At 47.2% G+C, this 12372-nt stretch overlaps 1 protein-coding gene across 3 annotated transcripts in view; it reads left to right on the top strand.

The window, feature by feature from the left end:
• The window catches only part of DIP2B (disco interacting protein 2 homolog B), a 1149028-nt gene that overhangs the window by 1023809 nt on the left and 112847 nt on the right, over positions 1 to 12372 (top strand). For all 3 annotated transcript variants that reach the window (XM_069653448.1, XM_069653447.1, XM_069653449.1), the window contains exon 36: positions 5433 to 5607. In XM_069653448.1, coding sequence (XP_069509549.1) covers positions 5433 to 5607 — 175 coding nt within the window. The remainder of the gene's footprint in view (positions 1 to 5432; positions 5608 to 12372) is intronic.

Below are 12372 nucleotides of genomic sequence, written 5' to 3'. Positions count from 1 at the left end.
CTGCAAGCATACAATGTCGGGTGCCAGTTGGGCGAGCCTGTGCTCCACGGATTTCCTTTTCCGAGGGGCATTCAGACCCTGGACGTTCCAGGTCAGGATCGAGAGCTCCCTATTCGGCCGGGCCATTTGTGGTTAGGTTGGATAGCTGATTTACCCTGCATTTTACTATTTGCAGGGATGAAGACCCCCCCTCCCCCTCGGTGGGACAAATTGCCGTTGTAATGGTGGTTCCGTGCAAAGGGATGAGCCCCTTTTCATCGTGTCTTGATGCCCGATTTCCCCCTGCTTCCAGCCCTCTCCTCAACTCCAGCTCCCCCTCTCCCTCTGACCAAGATGAACCAAAAAAAGAAACTAGAACAAAACTTGAAACAGGAAACAAATATCAGTATCCAGACCAGCCTTCTACCAACGGGGCTGTCGGCTGGGCCGTGGCTACCAGCTGGATAGGAGACCAAGGGGTCTCGTGCTGTATAGGTGAAAACAATGCAGTGCGAGAGAGAGCACAGTGGATTACTATGGTTAAGGAGATTGCTAATTTGGATTCCTTCTGGCCGGGTCCTGGGAGGCCAGATCATTTGTGTGGTTCTAGATTCCAAGTCAGAGCCCCCTGGGCGGGGGGTTGGCCGACTGTCTGGGAGCTGTAAATCAGGAAGTCCCAGGCTGCTGAATTCGGTGAGAGCAATTCTCCCAGGTGGAAACACCAGGGTATGTGCAGATGGGGCACTTGGCGATTGTTGGTGTTCTTCCCCCTGGAAGACAGGCCGCGCACCCTACGACGGCCCGCTAACCAGGGCCAGGAGCGGAGAGACTCCCTGTTGGCCCACTCGGGGGAGCAGTTCGATCCCCCTTGGACCTCTTCCTCCGTGTCCGGGTTCATAAATGGTTCCGCTTCTCGCGGGGAAGGGATTTGCTGCATTTTCCCCTCCCAAGTGAAGGCGAGGCCTGAGGGAAAGCTCCAGCGGAAGGGTATCTTGCGATCGCGCAGCCAGTCCTCCATGGGTTTGAGAGCTCTTTGTTTAGCCTGGGTTGATGCTGCCAGATCTTGAAAGAGGGCTATCTCCGAATCCCGGAAGTGGATGTGTTCCATGGCCCTGGCCTCTTGCATTATCTCCCCCTTGAGCTTGTAGAAATGGACCCTTACTAGAACGTCAGCTGCCCCGTTAGGACTCTGCCTGGGTCTTGCCCTGTGCACTCTATCGAGCTCCAGGGGAGAATCATCTGGAAGGGTGATGATATGACGGAGGAGATCGGATACGTATGCTGGGAGGTCTTTCTCCGGGATTGCCGTTGGAATTCCCCAGATTCTGATATTGTTCCGCCTTGAGCGGTTTTCAGCATCTTCCTGTTTGGCTTCGAGAGCCTTGCACCTGCGCTCCAAGGCCCTAATTCTGTCAGCTCCTCCTCCGATCTCAAAATTCTGTTCGCATAGTGTGGCTTCGATTTCCTCTGTCCTCGATTCGATCTCCCCCACTCTTTTGTGCAGACGAGTAATTTGACTCTTTACTACTTCCGTGCCCTTCTGGAATTCCCTGGTGAGGGCTGATAGGAGGTCATGCAAGTCAGCTTTTGTAACCCCCTGGGATGCCCTGGTTGCCTGGTCCTCGAGGGGGGCATCTCCCATCCCACCTTCGTTGCGCTCATCCTTTTTGTTCCCCCCTCACCCCCCAAGCAGGCATGTTTAGTAGCGCCGAGATGTCGTTTGCTTGGTGGTTTTATTGGATTTGGTCATGGCGCTTCAGTGCAGCCCCGTGCAAGTAGGATGGGGGGGGTAACCCCGTGCCAGTCCGGTTCTTGCGGGTTCTAGCGGATCCTCCTAAGGCGCTTATTCTTTGATTATGATCCTCGAAGAGTATGGGGGGCTCGATAGTTCAGGTGATGTGGGATGAGCACTGAACCCCTGCTGTCAGGGGATTACTTGGAGTCTGTTTCGGGCACCCGGTCCAGGCCAGACCCAGGCGGCCGCAGAGCGTCCAGGGGGAACCCGGGCCCAGGTGGCCGCCTCTTGCAGCCCCTGGTCCTGGCACGGTGACCTCCAGCAAGAAACTAGGTTTCGGAGGGAGCGGGGCAGGGGGGTGGAGTATATCTGTGTTTTTAAAATCTTGTCTTCCGTCTTTGTCATCCTGAATCCTTGTTTCATTGAAACTGTTACAAGCAACCCTATATAGTTTTCCTTGAATTGTAATGATCTGGTGCTCCAAGACTAAATGTATCTTGTCTGTTGGTGGTCTCTGTTAAGACTGGAGGGGATGTCTGTACTCCTGCTCTCTATATGGTAGAGGAGAGGCACAGAAGACCCCAGGCAAGATTCTCTATTTGGTAAAACGTGGGCGAGCACTCAATGCCTAGCTCTCAGGAGGTGATTCAGGCTGGTTCTTAAGTACACTGTAGTCCCCAAGCACCCCAAAGAAATGTCTACACACTGTATTAGGGAAAACAGTCTTTATATAATTATGGTTCAAGGTTATATTCACAATAACTCGCTTTGTGCTCGGTTAATCTACAATGGCAAATATATACACAGTTCTACGTGGCACCACAATTATCAGATTTCAAGTGCATCTGTACTTAGTTTAAATGTCACACAAATCAATTAATAAAGGGCACCAACAATAGACACAGGAGGAAAGCAGTTGGTTAGAACAATTGGCAGAATACTGAGCCCCTACCACCAGGCACAGTTCTGTATGAGGATCCCCTCCTCCCCCACCTGGGCAACCGGTAAATAAAGATATCATACAAGCCCAGTCCATATATTGTTCACAAGAGTATTCCTTCTAAATAGTTCTACAACCCCGATGTACCTGGAATAGCACAGTTCGACGTCGGGTCGACGACGGATCCTTCTTGAGCGGCTCCCTTTAAGGCAGGAGCCATGGATTGTCAAGATCCCACGAGGAAAAAGGGTGAACACTGTTGTTGAGGCAGCAGCCTCGGTTCTTGACGATCGGTCGAAAACATCTTGTAAGCGGAGGCGTGCGGTGCACCTCAACGACGAGTGTTCATTGCTGCTAGGAGTCAATTAAGAACTTTGGCCCAGCGAGGGTGTCGAGTCGTCAGCGTCTCTGCGAACTCCGGCTGGCGGGAAACCCACCGTGGATTCTCCTCGGTCATCTGCAGCCTTGTCTTTCTCCGGCAGGACGAAAGCGGTCGAAGGTGCAGGCGAGAGAGTCGTTTCAATGTTCTTAGGCAAAGGAGCACTGTGGCTCCGGTCGTAGACTGCGGTAGTCGACGGGGATAGTCTTCAATGTCCAGGCGCTTCTCTTCATGATTCCGCAGTGGTCCCAGTCTCTGGTTGGTAGCCTTTCGGGGGTATGACTTTCAGGGGGCTTTGGCAAAGATCAGCTGGTGCACAATGGTCCCTCGTAGCTTGGGAAGAGGTCTCCGAGCCAGGTCCTCTTGGATCTGTTCCTTGAAGGCACAGCAGCTTTCATATTAGTGAAGGACAGCAGCAGCAGTTCTTCTTCCAGTGGGCTTCAAAGTTAAGCATCAGTTTCAACTTCAGCTTCTGACCGATTTCTAGCAGTTAGAGGCCTCCAGATATACTGATGATCTCCCATTCACTCTGCTGGATCACACTCAGGCAACCAATCGTTCAGAAAGGCATTCAAGCAGTCAGGCAGCCAATCGGGCTCACAGTGCATTCAGGCCATTGTTCTCCATCCAGACTCTGGCAGCACAGAATGTGGATTCGGCAAGCACTCTGCCATTCAGCACTACACGCTGCATTCATACCAGTTTCGGGCAGGGCTGTCTCAGTCATTGTGTCAAAGACCAGATACTAGACGCCCATAACACAGTATGTGTATTCGTCACACTCCATTCACCCAGGTCCCACCCCAAGGGCGTACCCACAACATAGTCTTTGGGAAGGCTCCAGCCAGTCTGGCCTGGACTTCCCCACACTACCATATATGGAACTTCCACCAAACAGCCAGTCAGGGGGAAGGGGCAGTCAGGGCTTCCCGGGACTTCGGAATACAAGGTAACAGGCAATAGAAAGCAAGAGGCCATAGGGGCCATCTTGTTTCCTATGAGGAATCCACAGATTCCAATGACAGGGCCAGGGCATCCCAAAATAGAGGATGCGCAGGGCACCTGTCAATTCAGCAAAGAGCTGCCACCAGCCCATACCCTGCTCTGTAGGCCACACCCAGGTGCCCAAAAACAGAGTACCGGGGTCATACTCCCACCCATCGGTGCCAAAAGGGTATCCCAAGGGTCTGTTCAGGAAGAGCTGCACCGCCAGGAGTCCCGCATGATCTCCTGCGCTGAAGACAAGACAGAACATGCATGATAAAGCAATAAAGGACAAGGATACGGAGGCCCTGTCCCTCCGATCCTTTTCCAGCCTCAGTCTCTGGCTGTGTTTTGGAAATGTTCTACCCCCTCTAGGCCCTTTATTGACTGAGAGGTGCACATTTGTGTATTCCATTGTCTAGAGGCCTAGACAATCTGTGACTTTGTTGGTTTGGCATTGGGATCCTGTGTGACTATATCCCTTTGTTTTAATGTCTGGTTTCCGTCTCTCCCCAGCCCTTGTACCTGGGAAGAGCTACAGGTATATGTAATGTACCTGTCACTAAAAACTGCACCTGCAATATAGTAGGAGTGTTGTCTTTTATGACAACTACTGTTTTGTATGCATACAGTTTCCTCTGTATTATGCCTACCCCCCAAAAATGTGTATGTGTACATTATTCCAGTGGGGTGTGCTTTGTATAGATAAGTGTGTGGGCTAATTGTATCTTCTTTTGTATTTGACTACCCACCCCTCCCTAGAGTTGAGCCTCGCTTGACTTGCCTTTTGAGTTCAGTGTATTTGCCACCTGAACCCCACTTCATTAAGGTTACTGAATGTTACAGCCTCAGTGTTTTTGCAAAAACAGCCATAACAGGTAGTATGTTTATTTTGTGCACTGCTGCAGTTTAACATGGGAGAGCAATAATCGACCTGCAGGTTATCCTTTATTTTAAACCACAACAGTTATAGAGCCATTTTATTAAACTACTTCAAATATTTTCCTGTGACACATTAAATCTGGATATTAGTGATTTTTTCTCCAGATTATACATTGATTATATGAATCACCAACTTGAAGATTGCTTACATTAGATTAAGCAAAGGCCTAGTATTAAAGAAGATGCAAGTTATTGTGGCCATGTATTACATTGAAAGACTCCCCCAATTGTATGTTAACAGCATATTGCAAGTCCCCGCCTGACTCACCCCATCCCCCACTCCTTGGTGGTTCCGGGACCTTATAAAGTTAGACTCTCTTCGGCTTTCCTTTGTTTGGGACGCAGAACTTCCCAGGGATTTGTAATTTCCATTTGACAGACTGTAGGGTGTACTTCATCCCATAGCTTAGCTTCTGGATCTGCATTTCTCTGCTGTGGTCTATTAGTAAAAATTATGTGTTTGACCTGTACAGATTTGGGTGAACAGTCCGCACACCTCCAGTGGGTATTACACGATCTATGACAATGAAAGCCTTCAGGCCGATCATTTCAACACAAAACTGAGCTTTGGAGATACGCAGACACTTTGGGCAAGAACGGGATACCTTGGCTTTGTTCGGCGCACAGAGCTTACGGATGCCAGCGGAGGTAAGTTCTCAAAACATTTGTATGCCATTAAAAAAGCTGTACTTTACAGAGATGATGCTACATTTGCATAAAACATTAGCTTACATACAGCCAGATTTTAGAAGTCACTTGATAACTCCCCCAATTAAAGTGACATTACTGGGTGTAATTGAGCTCTAAGCAAAATCAAAATTAAGACTCGGAGAAAAACAGAAATATGGGAGACTTGTTATGAAAATTCTGATTGTAGCGTGAATTGTTGGGATATGTACATGCTGATGGGAATGTCCTCAACGCAAAGAAGTATTATGAATGGGAATACTGCTTCTCAATGTGGTGGATAAATGGCTTCAGCAGGATAACTATTGGGACAATTAACTGGTTTAATATTATAAGTCCTACTTAATAAATACATTGCTTTCTGTGCATGCTTGCATACATTCTACTACTTCTGAAATGTCATGGGTATCCCTTGCCCGCAGATGTGTATATGCTTATATATTCAATTTTCTTTGACATGCCATTGCATTATTATTTGAAGGTGTCACAATTCGCTCCCTTCGCTCTTTTTCCTGCCGCTTGGAGGCCTGATTTTGGGTTTATTACCTATTGGACATTCCTTCTGAACTATTAGACAATGATGTGGTGATTTGGGAGCGCCAAATCCTTATTTTCCATGTCACTTCCCTTCCAGATCCATTCCCGGTTTATGGCAGCCAGTAGGCTGCTTTAATCAAAACTCTATGCTTCCCCGAATGCCTGGCCCACTGTTTCCTCTCCACTCTTGCAGGACAAGGTTGGGTCGAGGATAAGTAGTACCTGTGGCTGGCAGGTGCTAGCAAGCAGCACACCTGATGCATGCGCTCATTGGCCGACTTTAAAAACCTCTGTTTGCTTCAGCCCAGTGCTGGTCATTGATGCAGTGTTCCTGTTTGTAACCGGTCCCTTGTTCCTGGTTCTTAGCTTGGTGACTAGTTCCAAGTTTTTTATTTCTTGTTCATTTCCCTGGATTTCGAGTTTAGTGTGCTTATTAGTATTTTCTGCTTCTTGAAGTCCCTTTCTGGCTTCCTCCGTTTTGCCATCAGCACTTCCCAGTGCTTTACTATTTCTGTGCAGCACAGTGTGTCTGTGTTCTTTATTCCTGTGACTTTGCCCTCGTCTGCGGTGCAACTATGATCCTTTAGCCTCCCCTCATTTATAGATTTTCCTTTTTGTTTCATCCTCCTTTCCTTCACTCGGTGGGGAGGAGGGAGGTTTTGCATTCATAATTTTGTTTCCCCTGATCCTGTTCCTTTATTTTCTCTTGCATTTCTCTCGTTCCCTTTTGATTTTTAGGTGCAGTGTGTGTTAGGACGGTTTTTCTGAAGTCCAACTAAGGGTTTAGTAAAACCATTCAACTGAGACAGTACAAGACTCCACTCTTAGTATAAGGCTGTACATTCAGGGTAGCATAGACGGAGCAGCCAGACTTATCTTGGGAAGGAGAGGGCTGTAGAATCATTACAAAGAAATTGTAATAGGCATGTGGTCCAAAGAAACACGGACAATGTAAAAATGAATGTTTTTATTTAAATGCAAGTAGGCCCAGATAAATCTTGGGGGGAATAGTTACTATCACAGATCATATAAACGCATTATAGAAAAACACAACACGATGCTTTAAAGTTTGCAGACCAAAGCAATTAACCTTTTTTGGAGCACCTAACAGTATTTCTAGGCAAGTCAAAACCAATAGTTACTCTTGATTTACTTTCTGTAATACAGGGTAGTAGACCCTGACAGTTGTACTGTAACGCTCAACAAGAAATCACATAGTAAGTCAACTGGACAATATACTTTTCACAATAGTGGAACACTTATTCCAGGAACAGTAAAACACCTATAACTCTGATTCAGGATAAGTTATTATAGGGGATTTGGACCTTGGAGTGTAATATTCAATTACAGTTGCTTTTCAGTTCAGAGTCAGAGAAGCAATAAAACTATATTATTTTAGGATATAACAGTTCTACTCAAGGCAAGTAAAATATGGATACTTTTGTATAGAGCTACCAGCAACCTACAAGGTAAGTATGACCTAGGCAGACTTATTCTGAACTGGCTAACAGCAGGTCAGGGGAAGCAAGACCCAATTCGGGACACTCATACAATTATGCTAACAGGAATGATAAAGTGAAACCAACAACATTACTTTTGGGAAGAGGGGAACCCAATTCACAGGAAGGAAGTTAACCCTTTTTCCTACTTTGAAAGAATGGCAAAGCAGTTTCTAAGGAAAGTAAGACTTTGAGAATACTTATTTAAGAATTCCCACAGCTTATTCAAGGTAAGTAAATCCTATATATACTTATCTGAATGGCAAAATATATCTGGTAAATAATAACATTTTGTAACTATACACAGAGAGTTTAAAGTTACCAACTAACTCATTCACAAGTTAGTAAACTTTTCAACACTTGTTTTACTTTTCAGGGCAAACCCATTAAAGTATCCATCCCTTCCCAATTCTAGTACATGAGTGTCATGATCTCTGCTTCCAAAAGATCAGGACTTGCCCGACTCCCTTGGAAGCAGACCCATAACCCCGGTTCCGAGTGCCAGCCAGTCCCAATTGGGACCTTTTGGACCCTGTCCTGGCGCCAGTGGCACCAGGCTCATAAAGATGCCCAGTCCCAGCGCTGGAAGCGCCGGGCTCATAATGCTTGGGTGGACTTACCTGCAGCAGACCATGCTGCTTACTTACCTGCCAGTTGAACCCCTGATCCTCTTCTGTTTGGGACTACTTTTCCTGTTGGGTGGGGCAGGAGCCACTCCCTAGGTTCAGAACACTGGAACTCTTCTGGAAAGCAGGAACTCTTTTCTTACCTAGGCGTGGCTGTGGAAGGAGACACCTAAGCACTACAGGAGGCTATTTAAACCAGACCCGATGGATGAATCTTGCTTTGCGTTATTCTGCATTCTCTGCAGCAGAACGCTCATCGTGTCTTCTGCTTCTGATCCTGGGCCTAAGGGAACAAAGGCTTACCATCCTGGAATCCAGTCTTCAGCAGCACCTGTAAAGACAAAGAAAGAACAGGTTAGCACTACGGTCTTCAGTGGCAGCGCATCTCTTACCTGGTCCATCGGCTGTCACCAACGCCTCGCGCTGCATTCCGGCATCTGAAAGACAAAGGCTTACCTACTCTTCGCATGCTCCGGAGTTCTTCGCACTGCATTCTGGCATCTGAAAGACAAAAGCTTACCAGCTCTTCGCACGCTCCGGAGGCCTTCGGCGCTGCATCCCGCATCTGAAAGACAAAAGAAGGTGCGTTTAAAGACATTGGGCAACTTTATTACTCACGTGCCATTACTCCTTCCCACGCCGAATCTAGTGGGTATTCCAGCACCCTTCAGCTTCTCTAAAGCTCCGAACTTGTACCTGCAAGATAAAAGGGACAGTTAGTGCGCATCGTGAAGCAGGCTACAAGCGCTTACTTACGTGCTTCCAGGCGCTTCTATTCCTCGCGCGGGTTCGATCCTCAACTCTCATCAGCCCGCCATCCGCCATCGCCGGAACCCTGCAAAACAAGAGATATCATTGCAAAAGACTTTTAAGACATTTGAAGTGCCCAGAACTTACCGTTCGTGCAGTTAACGACGGACAGCAGTCCTCTGAGGTCAAGAGGCCTGCACCCTTATCCAGTGAAGAAACTGGTTACGGCACCCTGCCCCGAGGCAGATGGAGAGCTCTGCGTTCACTTACCTAAGGTGAGGGCATTAACCTTTGGGGTTCTACAGGAGAAGACAAAGGGAAGAGGAGAGAGGCACCCAATACCCCCAGTTCATTAATCCCATATTTTCTATCTGCAGACATCTTACTCTTCGAGTCAGACATACAGTGCACAGAGGTCCAGCCCAAAGAGCCAACCGTGTGTTACACATCACCTTTGAAGATACGGCATTCACCCAGTCAAGACCGGCGTCTCTGCGGGAATCAGGTGAGCGTTACAATGAGTTCGCGGAGGCAGAAGAGGGACCCTCGTGGTCCAGCAGCCAGCTGTAGGGAGGGTTCGATAAGGCTCAGTTGCAGGCAAAGTTCAGAGTTCCAGAGGAACACTCTTCAAACTGTTAAGTATTTTACCTTATAATTAGTTGAGGGTCCCGGTACATCAGCGAAGACACCCTAGGAGGATGCTAGCAGAGGTCCTGGGTGAACTGGACGAGAGACCTCCCAATCACAGAAAACCCCAAAACTACACAGGAATCACAAGAGACTTAAGGTAAGCAAATGCCCAAGCCAGCACAGCACCTCCTCACAGAAGATGATTTTTCAGCAAGAGGACTTCGGGATCTGCAGCCAAAAACCTGGTTGTTGAATTCCTTCATTCAGAAGACCGGACACTCGAAGCACTTTTGCAGCAAGCATCATGGGGAAGGCTGTAGGCAAGGTTTTCCTCGCGGCTGGATGCGGCTCTGGATTTGGCCTTTTTTTAGGAGCACAGAGGAAGACCAAATATCGCTGGTCGAATTCTCGTAGTTTGCAAGGTCCAGCACTCTGTTGAGGGGACTATTTGGACTCAATTCACGCCTCTGGAGATCCAGCAGGATACCCACAAAGTTTCAGCGAGATTCGGAATTCGAAAGACTGTGCACTGCACAATGGCTCAACGTCCCACGGTATTGGGGTATTGAGGCCCTGCAAGGTCGCAGCATGGTGTGGAATGGCTCAAAATGAGTCTGGTGGGTTTTACTAGGCTCTGGGTCATCGTTGTCTGTGTCCCCATGTCGATTGCCAGGAAGGGCAACACCAGGCTTGGGTTACACAGCAGGCTCTCTGGTTGCTGGAAAACGTTTCAGCTGCACATTCTTTATCTTCCTCTTCAGTTTTGGTTCCAGTGGTCGACTACCTCTTCAGCTTCCAGGAACAGACTTTTATACAGGAACCCAGCCATTCAAACAGCCTTGCAGCATTCAAACTTGGGGGGGGGGGGGGGGGGATTGGCTATCCTTTCAGTACAGCCAGTCTCCCAGTTTGAACTGGATTCTCACACTGAAGCTGGAAGACAAAGGACTGCAGAGTTATGGACTCCTCCCTCGCTTCCTGCCTTCACAGACACTCTGGAGCCTGGGCGGGAGTCCACAGGACTTCTGCCGTAGATAAAAATGACTCCAATGAATTCCCTTCCCTGGAGATCAGGGGAAGGAACAAGAAAGGACAGGAAATGCTAAAATGGCGAAAAAAGACAACCAGGGCCATTTTGGTAAAATGAGCGCCCATGGGTGCCTTTAACCAGGCTGTGCAAACAGTCTGAGGTAAAGGTGCACCAAATTAATAAAACGGTTCACTGCCAAAGCGAAGTTTGTCCTTGTAACATTAAGGTTACATTTTAAATGAGAAGGGGCATACTCAGTATCTCCCCAGCACTCCACGTAAGGTGAGGGGTGCTAGTCTCACCTAATAAAATGTAAAAAGGGATCCAAAGACACCTTCTACCCTTGGGAACTGTAGCTTTCACACGGTTAGCCAGAGAAAGTTGAAAGGGGAGTCCCTAGGGCAGCCGAGCAACAATAGGCACCTATTGCCAAAAAGTTGTCAGAGGATAACTTTTAAAAGACACTTGGCGAGTCTTAAAAATGACACCCATTAACAGATTCTGTGAGTGTGGAAATAGGTTCCCAATCAGATGTATAAGGAAAAATAATTAATCAGTAAAAGCAAAACGTTCTGGGGTTGACACATGTCAGGAAGATTTATCATTGCTATGAAAATCTAACCCAACAGTGTGCTCTAGTATGCAGCTCCTGTGTGAATGCCTATATTTCCTCACTATTCTGTAAGCACTATTACTACTTGTCCCTTGTCAGGAGTCATGTGTATTAAGTTATCCTTCCTTTGCTGCTATAGCCTTTCTGGGTCCCTCTTTAATCTACAGGGTTTGTGGTCTTCGCTTACATTTCAGGTGCGATTTCTCCTCCGCGTGAGCATTGTCTTTAAGTTACCTTACACAATATCATCAAGGGTGTTGACTCACAGATCCTGTTGTTGCTGGGCCTGTATGTGGGCTTAGTGTCGACAGTACCTGTAAGAGCAATTGTAGGTGAGGAGCGTGCCGACGTTCTTTGTAATCATAAGGAGCTTCTAAGTGTTTACCCCATATCCCTTTTCATATATTTCTATTTGTATCACGCTCTACTTGCAAATCTTGGTTTTTAGTGTGCATGGGACGTCCTCCCTCTTGTCCCCACGACTGAGGCTCAGGAACAGTGAGATCTGCAGGAACTGCCAGGAATCCATGTCTTCAGCTGCATCTTTTGCTTCATACTAAGGTACTGTGCCAACCCGATTGAGAGAACGCCTCTCTCGCGTTGACATTTTGTGGAACTTTCCCAACTTGCAGGCCTAATCAGCTTGTGACCCAACATATGATTCTTTTTCGTACAAACTGAGAACTTTTGCAAAGACTTTAGTATTTACTTCAAGAACTGCTCTTTCCTATCCAAGACACTAGTCCATTTACTTTGGCCTAGGCCTATTGAACTGAATAGAGTCTTCTAGTGAACTAAAACTATTTGCACTGCCTAAGAAAGTATTTGTGATCTATTCTGCTGACTTGTGCCTTTTTACTCCCATTGAAAGTAACTGAAAGGCCATTTTGCTTCTATTTCAGGGGGGCCTAATTTGTTCAGAAACTCATTGAAGTGTGTTTGTGTATAATATTAAGTTGCCTCCTTCTAGTGAATGTTTTCTAAATGATTGTGTAATAAATTAATACATGTTTTACCAAGAAACCTTGAGTGTAAGTATCT

Source organism: Ambystoma mexicanum, chromosome 3q, assembly GCF_040938575.1.
Source record: "Ambystoma mexicanum isolate Mex_15411 chromosome 3q, UKY_AmexF1_1, whole genome shotgun sequence".
Taxonomy (NCBI): Eukaryota; Metazoa; Chordata; class Amphibia; order Caudata; family Ambystomatidae; genus Ambystoma; species Ambystoma mexicanum.
The sequence above is the reverse complement of the archived record's forward strand: the minus strand, read 5'-3'. Positions and strand labels throughout refer to the sequence as shown.